This window comes from Nesoenas mayeri (assembly GCF_963082525.1).
Source record: "Nesoenas mayeri genome assembly, chromosome: Z".
NCBI classification, from domain to species: Eukaryota; Metazoa; Chordata; class Aves; order Columbiformes; family Columbidae; genus Nesoenas; species Nesoenas mayeri.
In genome coordinates, this window is record NC_137542.1 from 16,855,213 (window position 1) to 16,880,539 (window position 25,327).

At 36.9% G+C, this 25,327-nt stretch overlaps 1 protein-coding gene across 1 annotated transcript in view; it reads left to right on the forward strand.

The window, feature by feature from the left end:
* The window catches only part of BNC2 (basonuclin zinc finger protein 2), a gene marked incomplete at both ends in the record, with an annotated part of 230,217 nt that overhangs the window by 107,512 nt on the left and 97,378 nt on the right, over positions 1–25,327 (forward strand). Inside the window, 1 exon segment of the mRNA XM_080362757.1 lies at positions 10,999–11,101. Coding sequence (XP_080218883.1) covers positions 10,999–11,101 — 103 coding nt within the window.

The window sequence follows — 25,327 nt, forward strand, 5'->3', positions numbered from 1 at the left end:
GTTGGACATTGTATGTTGCAAATCTGTGCAATTGAAATAGTGCTTTTAAATATGTTATAATCATTTAATGAGACATAAATTTGAAGATCAAAACTATTTAAATTTGAAGGTTGTGCAGAGGAAAGGCTTGGGAGAACAAAAATCTTTTTCTAAGCTCATACATGATATTGTAGGTTGGAAACTCCAGCTTTGTACCAGTGGGGCAGATTTATTCTGTACGTTGGGGAAAGAAAAAAAAAGGCAAAAAGCAACACTTGAATAAAAAGAACAGGCTGATAAAGTTTGTGCTTCAGTTTATAAACGCAAATAAATATATGTATATTGTATTATGTATATTTGTGTTCTTGAGTATATAACTAAAGGACAACTTCCCATGAAATAATGCATTCCTTTAGAATTGCTGTAGATTTTCATAATTTTTTTTAAACATTCCTATTGTAACCTACATCAAAAGGGCAGCTATGGTTCTTGTGTCTGACTATACATATGCATTATAAAAAAGTGAGTCTACTGTAATTACCAGTTTGCAGAGCAAATTCCTGCAGGGTTTGTACTCTCCCCATTAGTAAAAGAGATAAGTTGAAATGTATTAAAATTTCACTGTACAACTGGGAGTTTTTGTTCACAGTAAATGTGGTAATGTTTCTTCATTGCTTGACTGTTTGTGTTTAAATTTAGGCAGTGTGCCCAACAGGGACAAAATTATAGGATAAAGCTATGTATAAAAGAAAATCCTTCTGAGAAAACCAATAACATTTTCTCTCTCTCTCTTTTTTTTTTTTCTTCCCTTCTCTCTCTCTCTCTCTCTCTCTCAATAAGTGGTTCTATATATATAATCATGCTCTATTCTGGCCAAGGAAAAACATTTTATCGATTTCACACTTACTGGAATTTTTCTCATACATAAGTTGGATGGACAGAGTATATGTTAGCAAACCTTTGTGCAAAAATTCTATGGCTTTGTTTCAGGAAGTGTTGAAGAAGCACTTTGAATTTAAAAGATACACGAATGAAAGAAATACATGTTTAGTAAATAACGTTATCCAATGAAGAAAAAAAATTTCACCTGTAAATCCAACATTTTGTGGAAAAGGAAAAAAAAAAGGTTGTGTGGTCCGCTTGCTCTTACTGCTTTACTTGCTTACACTATCTGATTTGTGGCTGACAAGAGAGCTGGCCACTGAAGGAACAGTGCAGGATTGAGTCTCTATTTAAATAAGAAGTTGTTGCTTTAGGTTTAACTTAAAAACATGGTACAGACTGTTGATCTTGATGAAATAGAAAATATTGTTTTCTTTTAGTAAATACTCAAACTTTTCTGATAAATTTTAGTTCATTGCACTTACTTTCAAAACAGTAAAACTTTTCCTTGTAACCTTTTCATGTAACTTTTATCAAATTCATATTTATTTTCACTGTCTAAAATGCAGTACAGTGCAGTCTAAACCCATGTATTTTATTGGCCAAATTGAAAGCTGGTTCTTTAGAATCCAGAGGGCAGTAACATCTGAGAAGGTAGATGGAAGCCTGAGAAGTTAAGTCTTCCTGAAGAGTAGATTAGATAACAAACAATGTGTTTGTTTGTTACTGAATAAATGGACAGAAAGGAATAGCTATTCCAGGAGCCATGCTGCCTTTTACTTTATTTAAATCAGCTTTTGCTTATTCTTTTGACTTTCAAAAAAAAAAAAGGGGGAAAATAGTAAATCTAACTACTGATTTTGTCAGCATAATTTTGTGTGAACATTTACATTTTTCTTACAAGACTCCTTATTTATGTGTTAAAGGTGATATTTTTTGCATATTTACATATTTTAACTTGTACTTTTTATTTGAGAACATGAGTTATTTATCTGGTGACCTTTAAGACTTCAAATATTCTCACCAACTTCAATTAATTTGTGGAGAAACAATACAGTAAGAATAGATATTTGATTTAATAGATTTGATATTTGATTTAATTGATTTAAATAACTCTTTTTGAAGCATTTATAATCTATTGGCAAAATCTTCTTTCTCAGATTACTGACTGAATAGTCCATGTAATGTGACAAAAACATGTTGATTATTTCCTCCCACATGTGTGCTACATCCACAGGCTCAAGGTCTTTTTTTAAGACACTACACAAAAAATGTCCTTTTGGGGCATGCTTTATCTAGTTTAATTTTTACATCAAAAGTTTCAACTGTTATTGGCTTACATACTTTATTCTGAAAACATTTGCTGTCAGGAAATGGAAATCTGTTGTGAATAGCAAGGCTTGTACCACAGTATGGGAATCTCAATATACTTTATCTTATATAGTTACCAGCAGATTTTTTTTTCCCCTGCAGAGGTGTCAATAATTTTTACTAAAAGAGAAATGGTTACATTTTTACTAGCAATGGCTAAATAAAGTTTTTCAGCTTGGGGAATGTTTTTTCTTTTTTCCTATAAAAGCAATAATGTGTGCAGGGATCATGCAGAAATAGTAAAACACTGAATTGTTCAATTCAAAATCAGAGAATCATAGACCTTCAAAGGTCATCTAGTCCAACCCCCTGCAATGAGCAGGGACATCTTCAGCTGTATCAGGTTTCCTAGAGCCCCATCCAGCCTGGCCTGGGATGTCTCCAGGCACAGGGCATCTACCACCTCTCTGGGCAACCTGTGCCAGTGTTTCACCGTCCTCATTGTAAAAAATTTCTTCCTTATAGCTAATCTAAATCTACCTTCTTTTAGTTTAAAACCATTACACCCTGTCCTGTCACTACAGGCCCATCTTTCTTAGAAGCCCCCTTTAGGTACTGAAAGGCTGCAAAAAGGTCTCCCCAGAGCCTTCTCTTCTCCAGGCTGAATGGCTCCAACTCTCAGCCTGTCCTCACAGGAGAGGTGTTCCAGCCCGCTGATCGTTTCTGTAGCCAACCTCTGGACCTTTTCCAACAGTTCCGTGTCTTTACTGAGGGCTCCAGAGCTGGATGCAGCACTCCCGGTGGGGTCTCTTCAGAGCAGGGTGGGCAGGGCAAGTAAAACCAGTGGAAGCCACTTGCCTCTTGTGATCTCTATAGGAGACCACAATTGTGCTTACTTGAGGTGAAGAGCTGAGTGGAGCCAGCAATGTTAATCTCTAGAAGAGTCACAGGCAGAGGAGATTATGTGAGGCTTCTTGCTGGTGTGTCTGTCTGCATCGTTGGGTACCTAACTGGCACTGGCTGTTACCCTGACAGAGTGCATGGTTGTACTCCAAAGGCTGACAGTGTTGGTTTGGTAACACGAATCTGGTTTTCATCTCTAAGAACAAATATCTGCCTTTACTAACATGCTCTCAGGCAAAGGGAATTTCATTCTTAAGTCAACCATGCATTTTTCTTCAAATTCTAAGCAAAGAAGCATTTGTCAATCTTAATTTTTTTCAGTACAAACAACTTTGCCTCTCGTGGTGGGGAACTTCGGGATAGTTTTACATGCTATAGAAATATAGGGCAGTATTGTACCTGCAATCTTTGTACAATATCCTGTTAGCAGCTCTGTGAGCTGAACATGTAGAATCTTTTCAACATTATAATTATTTTCTCTAGCAAAGTCTAGGTAGCATTCTTTGAGATGGGTTTCCACTTTTGGAAGTATCTAAGGTAGAACTGAAGAGTGACTCCTAACTTAAATTGCAACAGTACAAATGACATTTTATTCTTCTTCCTTCTTATTCCCCATTCATTTACAAGCTCTTTCCCAAGAAGAGCTGAAAAAGGTTTCCTAAAATGTTTAATGGCTAGGTTGTCCTTGCTCCAGGAAAAGCTATTTTAACCTATTAACAGCTTGCTAATATAGAGTGATGTGAAACTGCTAATAAAATAGTGCAATGTGGTGAACAAGTCAGAAGATACTTGGGTATCTCTGAATGGGAGGGAGATCAGAAACCCTGTTGCATTGCGTAGATGTTTAAGACCATTCAAATGCTCCCTTACGTTTTTTTTTTTCTTGTTTTGGCAAGGCATTATTAGATAATAGGTATTGAAGGTAAAAACAGTCATCTCTCAATTAAGGTTATTTTCTCTAGTCGATTCCTGTGTTTAAAATTGTTCCTTTACCACTGGCAAACCAACCTAAATTTGAATATTTTTAAAAATTCTGTCAAAATTTGTGTCAGCAGAAGAAATAGTAATGCTTCATGCTTCTTCCTTACATTCTGTCCTCATGATTCACTGTGCTGTGTGAGTAGTTTATTAGTCTCATGTCTGAAAATGGTATGTAGTATCATTACCCGGTTTTTACAGATTGGGCAGTTAGGAATTGAGTGGTTAAATGATTAACAAGTTCCACACAGTGCATCTGTGGGAGAGGCAGACCCAGGATCTGAATCGAAGCCTTCCTCTCTTTCTGTCCAGTGTTTTGGCTGCAGAATTAAATAAAAATTGTAGATGAGTTTAAAAAATTGTCATTTTTTACCAGAATTACATGATGAAGACTTTAGGTCTCTCTGCAGAGAGAGAAATAATCTTCATTCTGTAAGAAGTATGGCAAGAACTTCCACCTTAATTTTCATTCTTTCTTACAAGTGAAAATATACTTTGGAAATTTTCTTAGGAAAGGTGTAGTGATTACTATCTGTTTTGCTAATTTTGAGATTTTTTTTCTTCCTTCTCTTGTGAGTTTCTTTTGGAAGGATGTTTTTTCTTGAGATGAACTTTACAATCTCATGCACTGTAATTTTTCTGTAATCCAAACTTGTAGAGGTTCAGCTATTAAATATTCTGAAACACAGAGAGAAGCTATAGACAATTGCAAAGGTACAGGGGAACTGGGTCATTCTTGCTCTTGAAAAACAATTTTTTTTTAAATTTTTTTTTTTTAGTGTTCACAGGCTGAAAAGATTAGTGAAATGTACGCAAGCTCTGACTTCTAGTGATTGCCTCATATAACATTGTAGATGCAATTGTCTGCCAATAATGAATTATGAATCTGTTTGGTGGCCCACAGCATCTTTAGCTGTATTTTTAAGTCTTGTCTGCAGATTTTTTATTGCCCACACCCAAGCTTTGTTTGCCTTCTCACTTAGGCAGTATGGCTGTCTATTAAGCGTGTGTATATATATATATATATATATACACACACACACACATATATATATACAGGATTTTTTATATAGATATATACACATACAGGATTTTAGATATATAGATGGATAGATATATGATTATATATATATAAAATCCTGTGCTGGTTGCGGCTGGGATAGAGTTAATTTTATTCATAGTGTCTGGTATTGTGCTATGTTCTGGATTTGTGCTGAAAACAGTGTTGATGACACACAAATGTTTCATCTATTGCTGAGCCCTGTTTGCACAGTGTCAAGGCTTTCTCTGTTTCTCACACCCCCACCTCAGCAAGTGGGTTGGGGGTGCACAAGAGGCTGGAAGGGGACACAGCCAGGACAGCTGACCCCAACTGAACAAAGGGACATCCAGACCGTATGGCATTATGATATCATGCTCCGCAATAAAAGCTGGGGCAAAAAGAATGAAGTGGGGACATTCAGAATGGTGGCATTTGTCTTGCCAAGTAGCTGTGACGTGATGGAGCTCAGCCTTCCTGGAGACGGCTGAACACCTAGCTGCCAATGGGAAGTAGTGAAGGAATTCCTTGGTTTGCTTTGTTTGTGTGCACTGCAAAAGCTTTACCTATTAAACAGTTTTTATCTCAACCCATGAGTCTTCTTGCTTTTACCCTTCTGATTCTCTCCTGTCCCACCAAAGGGGAGTGAGTGAGTGACCACATGGTGCTTAGTTACTGGCTGGCATTAAACCATGACAGTTCCATGTAATACCTACTATAGGCAGGTCACATTCTGCATTTGTTAATTGTCAGTATGTAAATGATCCTTCTTTTCGTGTTAATTTAAAACAAACTCTGTTATATTCCTGGTTTGTCAGCTATTAAAAATAGTATAATTTCTTTGGGATTTTTTTGCCATTTACACAGCAATATTTATGCTGTAGTCTTTTAAAGAAAAACTTAATTGACAAGAGACGAAAAACTTATTGCAATTCCTGAGCTAGTAAAAAAGGGAAGTGTCAGTTTTTCTAAGAACTGTTTATGGACTGTATAATATGTGCTCTGAAAAATAAATTAAAACCCAACCAAACCGAAAAACCAAACTAAAACTGTAGTATTGTACAATCCTGCTTCTTCACTCTATAACCAATAAACAGTACAACAATCTTAAAGGCAGAGAAGACTTTCTGTCAAAAAAAAAAATGCTGGAACACTTGCAGGACTTACCTGTTGTCTTCATCTCTTTTTTTTTGTTGTTGTTGTTGTTTTTTTGTCATCAATCAACGTACAGTAACAGAAGAGTGGACCTCTATGCTTCCCATCAACCTCTTGTTCATTAACTTTGATTACTTTGATGTACTTTCATGTCTCAAGACCAACTACTGTCTGGCTTTAAATTATTCTGTCCATGACAGCATTATTTACTTTCAATAAAATATCAGTAAATTATTATTCAGGTGCACAGTGATCCCTTATATCACAGATGGCTTAACAGGAGACATTTCTTAAATACCTTTTTGTACATGAGAAAGATGAGGCATAGACATTAAGAGCAAGGCTCTGCGAAGACTGCCCACTGTGTAGAAGGATGTAGCTGAGTTTTCAGTAAGATATGCTTTAATGTCATATGACTCTTGGAGTCTCGTAACATGTTACATTAAGACTTTTTGTTAGATTCACTATTAAAATTCAGGAAAAAGGAAGTTGCAGGCCTTATCTTTCTCTCCAAAATGTTGCACTGTTTAAACTGCTTCCATCCTTTGTGGTCACTTGCAAGAACTCAAGGGGAGGATCATATCTCTTATTTACATGTTGTCCTCGTTCTCCCATACTGTGATCTCTTTCATGATAGGTTACTGCTTTCTATCTCTTCGAAGATCTGTGAAACAGCCACACAGATTGATTTTCCATTACTGCTATAGGCTGTTCCTATTAATATGCGAATAATATTTACTTGTTAGGTATAATTAAATCACCCAAACTATGTTAAATGAGTATCCTTGGTCTGGAAGAAAACCACAGAAGTCAGGTCTAACATCTTTTAATGTTAGCCTTGCAAACTTACACATAGGTGCACTAGAACACATGCTTTAATACTAGGCAAAGTTCCTTTTCTGCATTATACTCTACAGGAAGAAGATCTCAAAAAGAGCAGCAAGATATTTCTGCATGTTTTGGTGTCAATTATAAGACCATTAATTTATTCTTGTATTTGTATATTTTGTTTTTAAACCTTAATAGCATTGCTTTAGGATTTAAGGAATCCATTGTGTAAACTATTTAAAATGATTCTACCGAAATCTAGTCCATTTCCTTCACAGGTCCTCAAGAGCCGCTGTAGCTTTGGTAGAAATGCAAGGAGTTTATGTTAGGAATTCAATGGAAAGCATGCTTAAAAATGCCTGAGAACTCCTGTTATCTTCAGACCATTGTTGTGGTAGAACATAATGGCACTTTTCAAGAAGCTGCAGAAAACCCTGTTTGGTTGCTTACTTAAGGGCCTTTACCTGCAGAGTTGCCTATCAGCTGATACAGGGGGAGTCTGTATCTGCTGGTTTTACTGTTCCTCTCGGTATGCAAGGTCATTGGTTTCTTGTCCTTTCCTTCTGCTTTCTTTCTTTCTTTCTTGGGGAAGTTTTTGAGGAAAACCTTAGTTGGGAAAAATTTCTATTTCTTTCCTACAAAATAGCGTAGTACACAGAGTCCCATTACATAAACTTGTTAGCAACGTGTTGCGAAGGCAGAATTGCAGTCCATGACTTCTGAAATGCCTAGCAGTACCCTTTCAGAAGCCTCTTCTGGCAGAAGTTTAGCATTGCTACACCCTTGGATTTTTATACCCACTTTTTAACAGGTTTAAACAATGGCTACAATATTTAGCTGCTGCAAACTCACTCAGGATCTTTTTATTATCCCTACTCCCCACCCCACTCCTTTAAAATTAAGCAGTAACAGATGTCCAACCACAGTTACGCCAATCCACACTGCTGCCTACAAGCACACCAGCTACTGTACTTTTATCCTCTCTGTGCCTTGAAATCCTGCTGCTGGGGAATGGAGTGGCCGCCTTAAAGCTTGGGATTCTTGGGTGAATCTACACCCCACGTTCATCTCCCATTGCTGTTCTGGGTCATTCCTGAGTCTATTGCACAAACTGTCAATGACTTGTATTCCTGAGTTAAATGCTGTTGAAAACAAGTATAATGACACTGTTAATAATTCAGATGCATATCCTTGCAAGGCTAAGTACATATGTTGGTTGTGTTGTGAAGGTCTTTAAAGACAATGCTTTCTTTTGTGTTAATGAATGCTAATGTTCCATCTGTGTGTGTAGGAACACATGCTATTCCTGGCATCTTGAATCTTCTCTGCACCAAGTTGTGCTTGTTTCATGTTGGATATTGTAGTGATCTGAGTTAGTTACAATTATTTTGGATATGAATGAATCTTCAAAATAAAGACCGAATTCCACTTAAGATTTTCAATAGCCTCCATCACTATAGAGTGCGTCACAATTTATGTTGCGTTTACCTTGACAACATTTTGCTATAATTGTGTCTGGTTATTGTTTAGGAAATGTAAGCATCAGGTTAACAAAGTAATTTTGCCCAAGATCATGCCAGAATGTGAACTAGAATATGAATTTTTCCGGTCCCAAATGAGCATCTTGCAGCTTCAGACGTTCTCCTCATCACTCAGAAGTATGCATGGGATTCACAGTGATGGAATAGGAAACTACTGAAACTAGATTACAACCTGACATCTACACACCCTTTGCAAAAAAAGTGGCCAAGTAAGACCAGGCCATGTGTTGGCCATGCTATTTATGTTTGGAGTTTCTCATGCCAACCCAGATTACTTTATAAAAATGCGTAGCTCTTTTTAAAGACTTTTCAGATTTAGTTATATGAGGAACAAGCTGACATTTTCATGCTTCTGAAAAGTTAACATGACTTTTTTTGGGGGAGTTATGTATAAATGTTAGAAATCTTATTAATTAGTTAATTTCCTTCAAGCCTTTATATCGTCGAGACTCTCTTGAACTCAGGGAAGAGGAAAAGAAACGTGAAACCTCTAAACTTTTTTCCCCCCATCTGATAATTTATAATGGCTAAATGGATCATTTTGGAATGTGTGTAATAAAACTTACTCTTTGGCTGAAACATTGTATTTCAGGTTCAAGCTGAATCCAATTTTTACAGGCAACCTGTTAAACTCTAGGCCAAAAATAGATAGGTTTGTAATGAAATGCTGATGAGCCTTAATAAAGCAACTCTACCAAATGACACAGTTTCACCTAGTATATGTACATATACTATATTACTCCTCTTATGCGTACTGTAAGTGACACATGAAGAAGACAAAATAATACCAAGTACAATAAACGTGTGTCACATTGGTGCAAAGATTTAAAAAAAAAAGGTTGTGAATGTGAGAAAACCTTTTACGGTAAAATAGAAGTACCATTTTGTAAGTCTTTCTTCTTGCAGTACAATTAATTACTGAGTTCATTAATTAATGAAGATATTAGAGAAAGAACACCATTACTGACCGGTGGAGACCTGATATATTACTGAGTCAATAAACTATTGAACATGAAACAAGACCTTTCAGGAGAATTTTTTTCTCACAACCCACAAACACATATATTATTATTGCACAATCAGCATTTCTTTGGTACCCTTATATTTCATATTGCTAATTCTTTTAATCATGCATACACACAGAAGTGTTTTATAACCTAGCTAATGAGTAATTGGACAGGTGACATTGGGACTGAGGCCCTGAAGTGTCAGGCATAATAGAGCAGGATACTTTTTCCCCACTAGGTTTTTGAGGGTGAAAGATGATGAAAGAGTAGGTAGGACAGGAGGGAGACAGGACTCTAGTACCAGAAATTTGTCAGAGAAATACGGATTTTAAGTGGACCTGTGAACTATAAATGGCTTTAAATTGCTGTCTGATGCAGATAAATAAGTAAAGAGATAAGCCATTTAAAATAACCCTGAAACTTTTTCATTGTCAGCAACCAAGGAGTTTAGATAGGCCAAGCTAAAGTTGTATGTAATTTTATTTAAGTCAGTATAGTTAAGGTAATTATTTTTTGGTGTGGAAAAACTGTGTATTTCTGGGTGTTAATTGCTGGAGAAGCCAAGAGCTTTAATAATGCTTCAGTATCTCGGTGGCAGTAGGGAGCAAGCACCCTTCCCCCACCTTAGCCCCCAAGTAATCATTGATTGCATCTAAATCTATAGAGATATCTTTTCCTGGCAGCTTCGGTAGTTACAGTAGATTGTTAATCTGTGAATGATCAGAATAAGCCTCTCTGTCTCAGAAATCTCCATGCAAATTACATCTAAATGCATGCCATAAATTTATTAGTAGCAGTTTGAAGTGCACAGGTCATATTCTACGCTATTTAAAAACGTATCTGTGTTACACATTAAGAAGAGTCTCATTCAATTTATAGTCACTTTTCTGTGGATCTAGCTAACACCTGTCAAAGTAAACCTGGGTATTTTTTGAAATAATTTTCCTTTTGGTATGCTTTTATTTCCTCATTTTACTCATTTTAATCAAGCTGATATGCTGCTGTGGTAAGACATCACTAGTAACATTTTCCTTCAGGCAGTGGATACAAACCCAGGAAATCTGTGGAACACCAACAGAATCCTTATGCTACCGCTTCTTCCTAAAGGAAATAGAGCAATTCTTTTAAAGGTTTTAAGAATGCAGTTATCTCCATGGGACAGCAGACTATGTTATTATTGAATAAGCATTTTGGTTGTCATTGCTCAGGGTTATCAACGAGTGTTTTCTGAAAGAAAATTAATCTCTGCTTAAAAGAATGACCAGTGCTTTGAATGTTAGAAAGCTGGGTTTTGTTGCACAAACCTAGCCCTTACAACAAATTTGTACAAGAAGGAAGAAAAGCATTAATACATGTTTTCTGCTTCTTTTTCCAGGCCATCCGCTGTACACTGGTAAATTGCACATGTGAATGTTTTCAGCCAGGGAAGATTAACCTGAGAACCTGTGATCAGTGTAAACATGGCTGGGTGGCACACGGTAAGAAAAGTCTGTTTGGGGTTTTCCTTCTCTGTTCAGTCCCGCTTTCCCAGTATCTTTACATGGAGCTGGAGCAGAGATATTTATTTACCTGTACATGCATGTGTGTACACTCTGGGTTTCTACATGTGTTTGCATGCATGTGCTTTTTTTATAGCAATTTCTAGGGTAAAGAAGTGAGGGTCTGTTATTCTGGTAATAGCATTAAGTGCCATCGGAGTCAAACAGTTTGTGCACAGCTCAAAGGAATATTTTAACCACCAGGAAATAAGGTAGTTCTAGTGGGGCTTAGCACAAAGGCAAAAAGTTTACAGTGTGGTTACACAGTAAAGTTTGCATTGCAAAGAAGCATCAGCCAATAAGTCACTGAGCTTGATGGAAATTCATACATTCCAATGTCAAACTTTCAGAGCCTGAATATCAGAATGAAATGCATGTATCCAAATGGCTCAACAAAAGTGTGCATATGTGATCTGTGAGTTGAACCTCTCTGCCCATACTTAAGAAGAGTGTGGAGGGATTAGAATGCCCTGATTCTATATAAAGGCATCAAAACACACAGACCTTGCATTTTATTTATCCGTTACTATTTTGGCATTTGGTGTTGTTTTTTCTTCTTGCCAGCCTTGATTAAGCTATGCATGACAGAGAGAGCTGTATATACAATTAGAAGGTAAATAGGGAAAATACATAATATGGTTTACCGAAAAAAGGGAAAAAAAAAAAAAAAGGAAAAAAGGAGAAAAATGACTATGTTTGCAGGAGAAATTAGTGAATTAGTGTTGGAGATTTCTTCTCATGGTCTAGGCTATTGGCACCTAAGCAAGCACAGTTTTCATTGCCCACTTCTGCCAGATATTCAGTAGGTTATATTTTATAAATTTTATTTTATTTTGATGGTACCTGAGGTGGAAGCTTAGTACTTCTCTCCTAAAATGCACTTGATCCCTATTAATTTAGTTCATATGTGTCTGTACTTGTGCCTGAGAATGCTGACATTTGGCAAGTGTGAATACTCAACCAATTCAACATCACAGAGATAAGAAGTTTTTAAAACATTCATATACATGGAAAGCAAAGCAGGAATGCAGGTACCATGCAGTCCTGTGTCACTGCATATTAATATATAGAGCCTGCCTAGAAATACCCTAACAGCACCAATCTGGTAGCTGATTGGAGATTCATTATATACTAGATTCTACAGGGACACAGCTTATTTTTGGTCCTCTTAATTCCCAGAAATTTTTGGTCAGTCACTTTATAACCAGACTCACATTTTTTTGAAGTATCACTAAACTTCACAAAATTTTTATAGTTCGGGCATGCTTCAGGCTTTGTGTCAGATCAGCATCTGTGGTTTTGCTGATCCACAGATAGGGAAGACTTGTCTAGCTGTTTTCCAGGGTGTTCCTTCTGTTGAGTAATAGAAATTCAAACTCTAGCACTCTAGATTCCGACATATGGGCATCCCACAATTTCTTTTTAACCAGTACATCTTAGAAGAGTGTGATCAGATTTTCCTGATAAATTCTTCCCTATGAAGTGGTTGAATTCAAAATCGGGCTGTATGACAGTAACCTGGGATTACTACAGCGTGTGTAATAGAAATATCCCTGTTTCACAAATACAGAAAGTTGAAAGGTGAATGTGATGATTAGGGATACACCACCTGCTCCCATACCCGGGTGCTTAACATTCCAAGTAGAAAACTTAATACAGCTATATATTATTAGAAATTGTTTGTTTTACTAATGCACCAAGAATGCTCCAATTTATTATTTTTTTTAAGCACACTTTGTGTACGTTTGTCTGGAGTATTTACATTTTATGACAGAGCCAGACAAATCAGGTGTATATTTCATATACATAATCAAAGAACAGGCTTATAAATTACTTCCTGAAGACTATGATGCACCTGCATCAATTCTTGATCTTAGCTGTTTTCCAGGATTTTAAGGGCAGCATTCAGGAGTTTGATCAATGCATTGCACTATAGCACTTGGATTTCAAAATAACGGAGTCAGGTTGCTGTTAAGAAGTCGTTTTCTTTGAAGTGTTAGCATGGCACTTTAAGAAGTTGTTTCTTGAATGCTAATAGAATTTCCCACTGCTTTAATTAAAGGGTTTCCACCTAATTTTTTAAATGAATTTCAACTCAGCTCCTTGACACATGATGCAGTGCTTTACTGAATGTAATTATCAAAGAATAGGTGTTTACAACAGGAAGTACTATGTTTATTCAGTTCTGAAAATCTAGAATCATAATTAACTGAATAGATCAAAAGTAGCTTAGAACTGCAGTCCTCTCATGATGTGCTTGACTAATCTGTGTGGAGTTAATTCATGTTAATAACTGCCATTTAGAACGCTGCAATTAGTGGAGTGTGGAGGAATGGGCTTATAGCCACCACAGTATTATTGCACTTAACAACTGCTAGCCTGTTTTCTTTTTTCTGGCTTCCATTGTCTCTCTTGCATTTTTCCTCACTCACCTAAAATTTGCAGTGCACATCTTGAATGGAAAGGTTTCGTACAAGTTCGGTTTCTTCTGTCTGGAGTTACCAAAAGTAGGAATGTCAATACAAGAACAGATTCATCAGAGAAGTTCTTTTGTGGCAAGATAAATGTTTCTGTTGGCAAAAATTCAGCTTATGAAGTTTTGACCCTGCACCCCTGTGCTGCAGTGGTGATCCTACCATCAGTGTTTTTAAGGCTGAAGCCAAAAGCTTTGTAGAGCAAAACAGCATTCGCTAGTAATGTGCATAATGGAGAACAGGTTGTTGTTGGTGTGAATCTCTGGATATTTTAAAGGATTTGGATAACTAGACTGTTTTAACTTCTTTTCAGCTGAAGCCTGGCTTTCATATTTTCAACATGGGTGGCAATTTATTTTTGAAAACAAAAAATAAATGGTTTAAATTGCACAATCCATTTCCTAAGCCTCAAGCAGTCAAATAGAAAATAGTTCAATGTTTTTTCTTTTCTCTTTTTTTTTTTTTTAATGGTTAAAGTACTCTGTATAGTCCATATGCTGAAAAATAAAATGTACTAAAAACTTCACAGCAAATTTTTAAAACTTATTTTAAAACAGGCAGTTGCTCTTTTGCAGTTTTTAAATAATGTAGGAGTAGGATGACTACAAAAAATTAAGACTTTCTTGAGTGCTTGAATTGATTTATTCTCCTGATGTTTTTGTTGTTTTAAAAGTAAGATACTGTAATATGAAGCTAGTCATGACATTTTACCAGTTTTAGCACAAAATCACTTACTCAAACTATACTTGCCACCCACTTTCCCTACCAGAAGTATCTTAGCCTTTGAGGAAAGAAATCAAGAAGCTCTGCAGAAAAAAATAAGTTGGCTTCATTAACTTTGTATTTTACGTTGTCATTGATGTCAGAATAACAGCTACCATACTGCTAGCAGAAGTAATCTTATACCTAGTCCAACAGATCAAAAGACCCAATGCAGTATCAATGGGAAATACAGTTTACCGTCTCTCCTAGCTGTTTTGCTCTAGAAAGGAATGCAACATGACATATGTCATAGTGCATTAAAGCTATTATTTATGACATTCATTCTATATATTTTCGTTTCAGTATCTCAGACTTTGCCATGATTAAAAAAAACAAACAAACAAACCAAACCACAGTATAATAGTAATAATATTAAGTTTGTCTCAAATCATCATCTTGTTTCAAAGAAAGTAAGAAAATTAGAAATACTGGTTTGCTGTCTTGCCCTCACACTGGTCACTGGTAAAACTCAGACAGCAGCAGCATGTTTTTTCAGATGTGTTTTCAGACGCATTCTTAGGTGGTTGAATTTCACACTGTTCAATCTACTCTATGAAATGAAGTGTCTTGTGAACATTTTTGGTCTCTTCCTTCTTTTTCTTTTCTCTCAGAGAAAGCTGATCCTTAGTCCTCTAGTGATCTTTGATCATCTGCATCATGCCAGTCGGCACAGCTTGGGGCCAGGCTATTTATTCAAGTAGGCTTTAGTACTTCTCTGAGATATGAAGAGGCCACATATGGTCCCATCTCCAGCCCAGGACTTGGCCAGGCCTTCTTCCAAGTAACTATGAGATTAAGTTTCTTCAGGTTTTAATGAAAATGACATTAACTGGTAGACTTTGGCACATAGGGCAAATCCTTCACTCTTTTTCAGTTTAAAAGCTGACATCCTGTGAATACTCATGCTCAGAGACTTGCCACATGGGTTACAATTTTACCTGGTGAAGAAAACTTTCTGACACTGGTATTTATATAACGCATGTACTAGCTTGCTGTAAATGAGACTTACCATGAAAACATCAACCTCCATTAGAAAATAGAGAACATTCTGTCACGAATTCAGATGCATGACATGACTCTGACTTCTTCATTCAGAATGGTTGCCTTTTCTGAATTTCTACATTGTATCACAGAATCACAGAATGTTAGGGCTTGGAAGGGACCTCAAAAGATCATCCAGTCCAATCCCCCTGCCGGAGCAGGAACACTTAGATGAGGCTACACATGAATGTGTTCAGGCAGGTTTTGAATGTCTCCAGAGAAGGAGACTCCACAACCTCCCTGGGCAGCCTGTTCCAGTGCTCTGTAGTTCATGAAGTTGTCAGGTAAAAGAAACATGAAGTGAGAAGAAAAGAAAGGAAGGAAAAAAAAAAAGAATGCTGTGGAAATTTTAGAAATTGCATATCTCCCTTACCCTGAAGTTGTTGAAAGAGCTTAGTTTAGAATTTAAATGTGAGCTGCCTGGGAATGCGGCAGGAAGGACGTCTTATGTGGAATTAAAAATCAGTGGGGTTCCTATATTTGTCTCTGTCCAAAGCTGTTAAGTGAAAGAAATCCAGGTTTGCAAAGTCAAACATCGTCTCTGACAAAATAAAACAAAACCCCATCACAGATCTTAGAGTGTCTCTAAAAGCTGGCAGAACTGCCATGTTGTTCTTTATTTAAAAATTGAGATATTAGAGAATAAATACTAAAAAAGGAATGGAGAAATATAATCCTTTTATTATAGTTTACTTGTAAAATAATTGGATTATTTTTGTATTGTTCTGAACATACTTGTTTTCTTCTATTCAGTTTGTTCAATTATTGAAAATGCTTCAAAATTACTTGAGAACACCGTAAATTTCATTATTTTTTTAGTTGCATGGAGATTTTGGCAATGTAATTATCTACATTTCATTGATAACAAAGGCTAGCTCTTCATGACTTTTAAAGTAAAACTATTTTAGACGTAGTCTGGCTTTTCCTGTCTTTTACTGACAAAATCATTTTAATCCGTCTGTTATAACTTCCTTTTGACCCTGAAGACTGAGGCATATTTTTCATTACTCCGTTGCTTCCAGGAACCTTACCTGATTATAATAACATTCATTACTGGTAAACACTTTTAAAAATGCCCCCTTCTGCCTATGCCATCCCTTTTTGCTTCCCTTCAGCAGCAATTCCCAATGTGCACAGAGATTATGCACTCTGTTATCTTGTGGGTACTCTGACCCAGTATCTGGTTTTGCAGCCTGTCACTTTGGTAGGAATGATGTGATGTAGTGTTTGCTTTGGGTTACTCCGAGATCACCCTTAATGCAAGTGAAGTGGAGGTAAAAGCAAACGTGATCCAAGTATTAAAGCATCCAAGACAAATAATATTGTTTCAAAGGTTTATAAGACACAAGTGACAGAAAAGAAATAATGCTTAGTTACCCCAAGATCAAATAAAAAGCCTTCCTTTTCCATTCTTGTATTCACCTCATACTTACATATCCATATGGTCAAAGGTTTAGTCCTCATGTGAATTTGACATCCTCAGGTGATGAAAAAGGTTTTCCCTGGAGGTAAACAACAGGCCCTAACTTACATATGTCCATGCTCACACCTCCTTGGATTTCACTGGGGGTCCATTCAGGTGAAAATCTTTTTCCTCTTCTTCTCTGCCACACCCAGGACATCCTAACACAATCAGAAAGAGGTCTGACCTCCTTCTCCCCAACTTTATTGTCTCACAGCCCTGGGTTTGAATATGCCAGTGTCCCTTGAATGTGGTTAGGTGATTATCTCTGACCCAGCATTAAGCAATCAGCTAAGGACTTCTCCAGGGCCTGGTAAACCCTAAACAGACCATGACCCATTCTGAAGCATAGCACCCATTTCTGCTGGTTTGGACTATATTCACATCTCAGATTGAACCCCTTTCTGATTGTGAGTGTTCTGGTGTCTGAAAAACTTCTAATTTACTAATCACACTTCGTGCTCTCACAGAACTGGCATTATTACCATCAGATACTCATTGGCAACTCTGAAATACATATAAGACCATTTTAATATCTATGGTCCCGCATGGCTGGCTATGAAATGCCTGGAGAGGTTTGGACTAAAGGTATTTAAAAAGTGCAAAATATTGTTGCTTGGTGCCCGTCAGTATTGAATTTACGATTTACAGAGAAGGCTTCATCCCATTTAGTACACCTAAGATAAAATGCTAGGAGATGTCTTGGACAATGATGTCTTACCCTCTCTCCTTAAAGAGAGAGTCCAGTAAGGAAAAAAACAGAGTTGCTGTGTACAAGATGGAGCAAAGGCAATAAAAACCAATTATTTTTCAATTAGCACCTGGAATTCCTTTTTCCAATTATTTTTCAATTAGCACCTGGAATTCCTTTTTCCAGACATAGTAGAGCTGCTTTTTGGAAAGGCAATAAGTGAAACCCTTGATCTTGCCCCCTTAATTGTGGTGACAGGAAGTTCATTACACAGCATTGCATCAGATAGGAGCAAAAGAGTGTCTGGTGCTCACTGCACCAGATGATGCAGGATAAATTCTGAGGGACCTGAGTGTGCAAATCACAAGTGGATTCGTGAGGCAGCAGTGTTAGACTTCTGTAACATGCATCCACAATTCTTCAGGATCGTTAGGTGGACAGTACCTGCTTACTTGTCTTTTTTAACACCTATGCTGCTTCACATGAATTGCTGTGATGTGCTAACCACTTTATCATTTTATTACACTTTATTACATCATAAATTTTTATATCTTCTTAACGATCCTACAAGAAGCTTAATTGTTTATAGGAACAACTTAATTAACTGGAGTTCACTAGGTTAAGCAGAACACAAATTGAAAGAGCTCTAAATGAAACAAACCCTACCACTCCATTCCGTATAGCTTCATAAGGTTAAAATGGGATTTGACAGCAAGAATAAAGAAATCATACTGGTTTCAGATGTTACAAAGTAACGATAATACCATGGGTAACTTTACCTCAGCTTTCTGTTTTGCAAATGCAAAATTCAATGGAAAAAAGCATACTTTTTTTTTTTTAATCTACTAGCAAGAATTTTAATTTCAGATGTAGCATTATAAGGAAACTTGCCCCAGATTAATTTAACAGACAATAGACTTATATTATTATCCCATTTCCATCTGGATTTTAGAAATAGGAAAGATAACACAAGAAGTGTATAACATGAATCTCAAAGACTTCTCTAAATATAATCTAATTTATTAGAGTGAATTTTTCTGAAATACATTTAACAAGATCTTTGTGAAATGGTCACAGCACATGAATTGGGGTGGGAAAAATGGGTGTTTGTGAATGGTAGAATAGGCTGTATGACTTCCCAGACTCTAAACATCTTCAGCTGTTAGTAACTTTAGGACAGCAGGTTTTCCTGGTGAAAGTGAGGTAGTTTAGCAGATGTGGGAGAGTATTTCATAGGCTTGAACGAGAGTTACACCCTAGACTGAAATACCGCCATGGTCTTGGCTTGCCTTTGTGAAATGCCTCTACAACACAGAACTCTGTCCAAACAGAATGATGTTAACAGGTGGGCAGTGCCTGTTGGATTTTCATTACAGTTTTCAAGGCTGCATATAAGACAGCATATGTTGCCTGGAGAAGTGGTGGGATTTTCCCCACTGTAAATATCAAAGACTCAGCTTTACAGGGCCAAAGATAACCTAATAGAAGGCTATACCAGACAATCTACAGAAATCTCTTCTAACCTAGACTTTCTGTGAATCTGTGAATCAGAGTTAGTAGAATTTGAGTTTTGTTTGGATTAAAATGAAGCTCCTCCAAATCCAGACCATGATCCAGGACTCCCAAAAGTGCTTCTGTGTCACGGTATACAATGTGTCAACCAGATGGTATTACGACCATTAAGATATGTATTATCTCCTATCTCACAGTTGTTAAAGGACAATATTTTTAAGGTGTTAATGGCTGATAAGAAGGAAACATTTGGCTTTGGAGACAAGAGATAGAAAACATTGAAGTAGAATGACTAGACAAGATAATAGAATGAGACATATTAATTTAATGGCTTACATTATAAATTGTAGGTTTCAACAATGACACTGTCAACCCATGTGTCAAGGAACAGCAGCCCAACAAAGACGTCTGAGCTGGGAGTTAAGAACTCCAGCACCGGCTATGGCTGCGCCAAGGGCACAGTTCTGTGCGGTCTAATCATGGCAGATAGAACTAGGTGCTGGTAACAGGATTCATTGACAACCTCAGGCGTGGCAAGGGAATAAGTCACATCAAGGGTCCATCCACGGGCTCCAGTCAGGAACAAAAGGAAGTGGAGCCAGAGACAGGGCTGAAGACCAGGCTGTAACATGGGTCTGAGGGTCATCTAGAAGACTACAGACAGCCACACCTATGATGTCCCTTAAGTAGGGAATGAAGTTCCAGGCCTGAGCTTTAGTAGGAGTCCTGGACCCGTGGATGAAGAATGCAGGGTGGAGATCTCCAGAGAGGCTGGTCACTTTAGGACAGCAATGAAGGCCAGTAGGTGCACTCACGGCTGTAACACCATGGACTGATCAACAGTTGCTGTCTCTAGCAGAGGTGACAGATGCTACCAAGACACAAAAAAGCATCTGTGCGACACTCATGTGATTCATCTACACATGTTTCTCCATCACGGTAATGATCAGTGCTGAAGTCCTCCTTCATGAAGGCACAAATGCACACACCCACAGAAGAGCCTTTGTCTTATCCTCCCTGCCATGGTCCCCATAGTCAGGTGTCTTCATTCATACAGCATGCCCATGCAGGAGGTGTCCAGGGGCCCAGATGTTTTCCTGAGAACTTGGAATGAAGGTCCTTTACAGCTTGCTCCTTTGAACACAATAGCTATCAACAAAGACGAGAGAGAAAAAGCCAAGTACTTTATTTATTTATTTAAGGGGTCAATTGTGAATTAAAAATCAGTTCATGAGGTCCCACTACATAAAGTTAGGTCTAACCTTCATTTATAGGAGAAAACATTTGGGGTTTTTTGGTTGTTGTTTTGTTGGATTGTATTTGTTTTGTTTGGGATTTTTTGGTTTGGTTTTGTTTTAGTTGGTTGGTTTGTTGGGGGTTTTTTGGTTGGTTGGTTTTGTTTGTTTGTTTGTTTGTTTTCTCTGTAATTACATTTTCCACTATCAAAGAAAAAGGGGTTTTGTATGGAAAGAAAATGTAAAAGAAAACACCTGTTTGGCTTGCAGGAATTGGCCAGGGAGGCTGTTTTCCTCACAGGCCAAAAGCGACCAGCACAGGGCCCCTTTAAAAAAAAAGTCAGGATTTTTTTTTTCCCTATTTCATGTGAGCATTGGCAGAAACTCTGACAAGCAGTTCTTCATATTTTATTATGTTCTTGTCTGGCAGAATCACTGTCAGGCAAAAACCTTGTCAGCGGAAAACCTGTCGTAGGATCAGAGGAGACAAAAACAGGTGTCACAGAGGCAGTCAAAACTGAAGGAAAAAAAAGATTAGGCTAAAGAGAGAAAGGCAGACAATTACATTAATGCCATTGCTTTTATCTTATAGATGTGTGTTATTATCTCGGGGTGCTGAGTGCGCAATTGCCTCAAAGAAAAGTAGACAGGAGACAAGGGGAAACTTGATAGTTATTAACTGAAGAGGCAGTGTGTCAAAGCTGGATAGGGTTCAAAGTTTTGCAAAGGGATAAAAAAAACTGCAGACAGCAAGCAACGTCTGTGAACAAACTGTGGTTCTGCTTTCGGCTACATAAACCTAGTAGCAATCTAAATGTTTCAACTTGGAATCAGATCATAGACAGAAAAATTAATGAAAGTTTTCATTCAGACTTTTTTTAATAACACTTATTTTGTGTACATGCAACTGAAGTGCTGGGGTTTTTTTTTGATCTGTTATAAAAATGTTGTTAGAGCATGAGGCATGGTGAGGCATGAAGACATCAGTTTAGTTGCTGTGTTGTTTGGGTTTGAAACAACTATTATCAACACACGTTTAATTTTAAAATGCTATTAAGAATCCTTTTTCTAAGTGTGAACATCTGTACGTGCAAACTGCAAATTAGAAGATCACAGATGTGTCCCTCTGTAAGAGACTAAATGCATTTGGCAAATGGTTTCCATTATTAGCTTTTAAATATAGTGAACGGCAGAAGGAAAAGTTGGGATTTTATCTATGAATCAGAAAATGCTTTAATTACTGTCCTTCTGTGATCTTTTGAAATCGACAGTGTGTTAGTGAACATTTCTCTTCTATCTGGATTAAATTGTGAAAGGGATGAAGAAAGAAGTGCAGTACAGATCACCAAAGGATACCACGCTGTAGGTGGAATTTATACCCAGACTTTTTCAGGATGTCCGCTCACCCATATGAATGTTCATGTCCCGTGCACTCTGTGTTTGTGCTAGGAATGAGTGGGATAATTTCCTATGCCATGAAAGTGTTTGAGCCATTCAGTAGACACTAGCAAGTTTTCTTGTGCTTTGTTACCTTCTAAGCATTTTTGAGGAGTAATTTTTTCCACCTACAAAGTGCACCACATTACACCATGTTACAGGTGGTATTGAATCTGCATCCTGAGGGAGGCTTAGACCAGCTCTTACAACTGCAGTAGTTTACCTGTCCCTCCAGCATTTTAGTTGTTCATAAGCTACTTTCTGTTCTGAAAAGAATTTACTTTTTTTCTCTGTGGTTGATGGAAAAGAAGAAAATCTTGAACTCTGAAAATGTGAAGCTGTTCATGTTCACCACTAAAATCAACAGAAAACTACAGTTCTCCATGTTGCCATTAATAATACTGTATCTGTTTTACCATATTCAGCATTCTGTTGTTGCAGCAGAATTATGGAATTGTTTAATGTTGGTATTGTAGATTTAGTCTGTCTGCCAATTTCAGTTTTTCTTGCTGCAGAAAGTAGACCATTTATTTAGAAGAAAAAAAAGGAAAACAAGTCTGGAAAGCTCTGTGTTATTCTCTGAACAGAGACTACATAAAATTTCTTTTCACTTTCCTGTTGACCCTTGAACAAATCCGGAAAGATGATGATGTTTATAAAATTCTGTATTGTCATGTGAATGTGTGTATGCACTCCAACTGTATCCCTCTTTGGTAAGTTAGAGAACTGCCTAGAACAGCCAGGCAAATCAGCTAAGAGAAAGGGTTTCACTAGACCTTTTCATCCCTCTCTAGGGATCTTAGATATTTATCTAGGATCAGGCAATTACTAAGATGTATGTCTATTTATTACTCCAATTGTATTAAAACTAGGATATTCAAAATTCTTTTATATTCACTAAAGGCAAAATGTCATACTTTATTGTAACTGTGCAAAAACCAATATGAGACTTCTAAGGTACAAAATTCATTACTGCATATTTGTATTTCTTTTGCCTAACAAAAACAGAATCCAATCAGAAACATAGCTTTCAATTTGATTAAACCTTGTCCACTGCACATTGGGAAGGAAGGGGTCCATTGTCATATCTGAGCCTAAGAACTAGCCACAGTATAGATGAAATGAGAGATTTTGTCTTTATTTTCAGTCTTTTGAATAATTTAACAAATATGAGCCATATCTTAATGTATCTTTTGTATTTAATTTCCTTTGAATTAACTACAGAGGATCCCAAAACTCCAGTAAAATATAAACAGTGAAGTAAATTTCCCCTCCCTATTTTACTACATTAGAAAAAAAGAGCGTACTAAATTTTCTTTCTTTGTTGATTTGTTACATACAGGTTTAAAGTCAGGGGTTTGGGCTGGAATTTTGCATAATAAAAATACTGCGCACTGTCATGTGAAGAGTGACATTGGATCAATTTCGAAGTTCTCTTTACATTTCAGGCTATTCTGAGCATAGTTTCTGTAAAATCTGGAGGATTTTGTTTACTACTCAAGAGGTTAAACAGTGGAAAAGCCAACATGGGGAGGTTCAGGCTTGGCATTTAGGAAGCACTGTTTTACTGAGAGGATAGTAGAACATTGAATCAGGCTTCCTAGAGAGGTGGTTGATGCCCCAAGCCTGTCAGTGTTTAAGAGGCATTTGGACAATGACCTTAATAACATACTTTTGCTGTTGATCAGTTCTGACATCATCAACCAGTTGTACTAGATGGTCATTGTAGGCCCCTTGCAACTGAAATATTCTAAATTACAGTGCATACTTGATACTTCAGGATTAAGTAAGAAAAACAGTACTGAAAGGTTCCTAATGCCTCTACTAATTATCCAATTAGCCATTTTTTAGTGTTGAAGGCAATCTTCTGTGACGTCTTTTAGTTCTTTAGAGCACTTTTTTGCCCCCTTTTTTAATAGTTAATATTTCTGAAACAAGTACTTGAAATTTAGAATTCACCATGAAAAGTATTACTTGGCTGTATGTTGTTATAGTAAAACACAAGGGTCTTCCTCTATCAGCGAACAGCTTTCCAATCACACTGAGGTAAATAATATCAGACTCTCAGGGCAGTACTAGGAATTGGGCTTTTAAAATATAGCTTTCTTAGTTTAAGCACCTAGCACCTGAACCCATCATAGCTCTGTTTTTAGAAGATTGTGCATCACTTTAGAAGAAGTGATGAACATGTTAAGACTTTTCTGTGTGAACTTTTGAGCCCACTGAAAGTGCAAGAAATATGAGTAATATCTCATGCTGCACCAGGAAGGGACTTTTAATATGTGGTTTATGATGTTCAGTCACTGATATCTTCTTAATGACACATCTGTTTATGTCATTTTTCAGGTATGATGAAGTTCATTCTTTTATATAGCATGTTTCATCTTGAAGTCTTCTAAGCACTTATGAAATCATACACTGTTGCAGATACAGTTGAATGAAACATGACATTGTTCATTAGCATATAGAAATGGAACCAATAGTTTAGAATAGAAAATGGTGAGGAATGTGTGATCCACATGAAATCAGATGGGCAATTCAGGACAGCAGAATGCAACAGTCTAGGCTGAGATTTGGCAAGAAGTCTAAAGTCAATAGTCTTGGCCTTACAGAGAAACCAACAATGAGACTTAGGCCTTTCTCTTATCTCTTACTTGAAAAAGTATGTGTCTAACAACATAAATGGTCCCTTGAATGCACCTAGAACATCTGCATTAATTCATTAATGATGCCAGAGGAGAAATCAGTTAGAAGTACTACAGTAAGCAACTTTGTCAATTATTTCCTTAGTAACCTCTTTCAAATAAACAAGATAATTTTTATAAATTGCAGATTACAGTGAAAAGTTTCATTCTCCTGCCAAGCAAAGGGGTTTTCAATAGTCAATGATCCAAAGAATTTTAGATGCTTATCATACTATTATTTCGCATATGGGTGCAAGTGCATTTCCTTTCTCTTCATGTACAGGTTGGGTTTTTTTGGGGGTTTTTTTTTTGGTTTTTTTTTTGTCTGTAGCATGAGGTCTGTCTTTACTTTGCAAATGTTCTCACACACCCATGCAAAAATATATGCTTTGTTGTATTATGAATTACACATTTCAGTGCATATCCTGACTTGTACTTCAAAGGGATAAAATTCACTGCTTATTTGTTTATTATATAATGTGCAGAATAACGCCACAAATCAAAACTGGAGCTAATTTCACTGTCATCTGGACTGTTAATCCAGCGCAGGACTAACTCTTATTTGTGTGTGTGTTCTGAGAGACTTAGGTCTATAGGCAAACAAATGTTGCAGATAAATGCCAGAGTATGGGATATCTTGTGAAAATTTCTGTCCACTGGTCAAAGAGTACACTTAGTAATTTAAAAGGACCCTTTCTTTCTTTTTTTTTCTCACTTCTGTTCCATCTCGACCTTTCCAAAGTTATAATACTCAGAGTGGCCACAATAAATGAAGTGGGTAAATGTTCGTAGAGTTTTGTAATCTCATTCTAGCTATTCATTTTATAATCCACCCAATAGTCTTCAGATAAAAATGTCTTACAGTCGT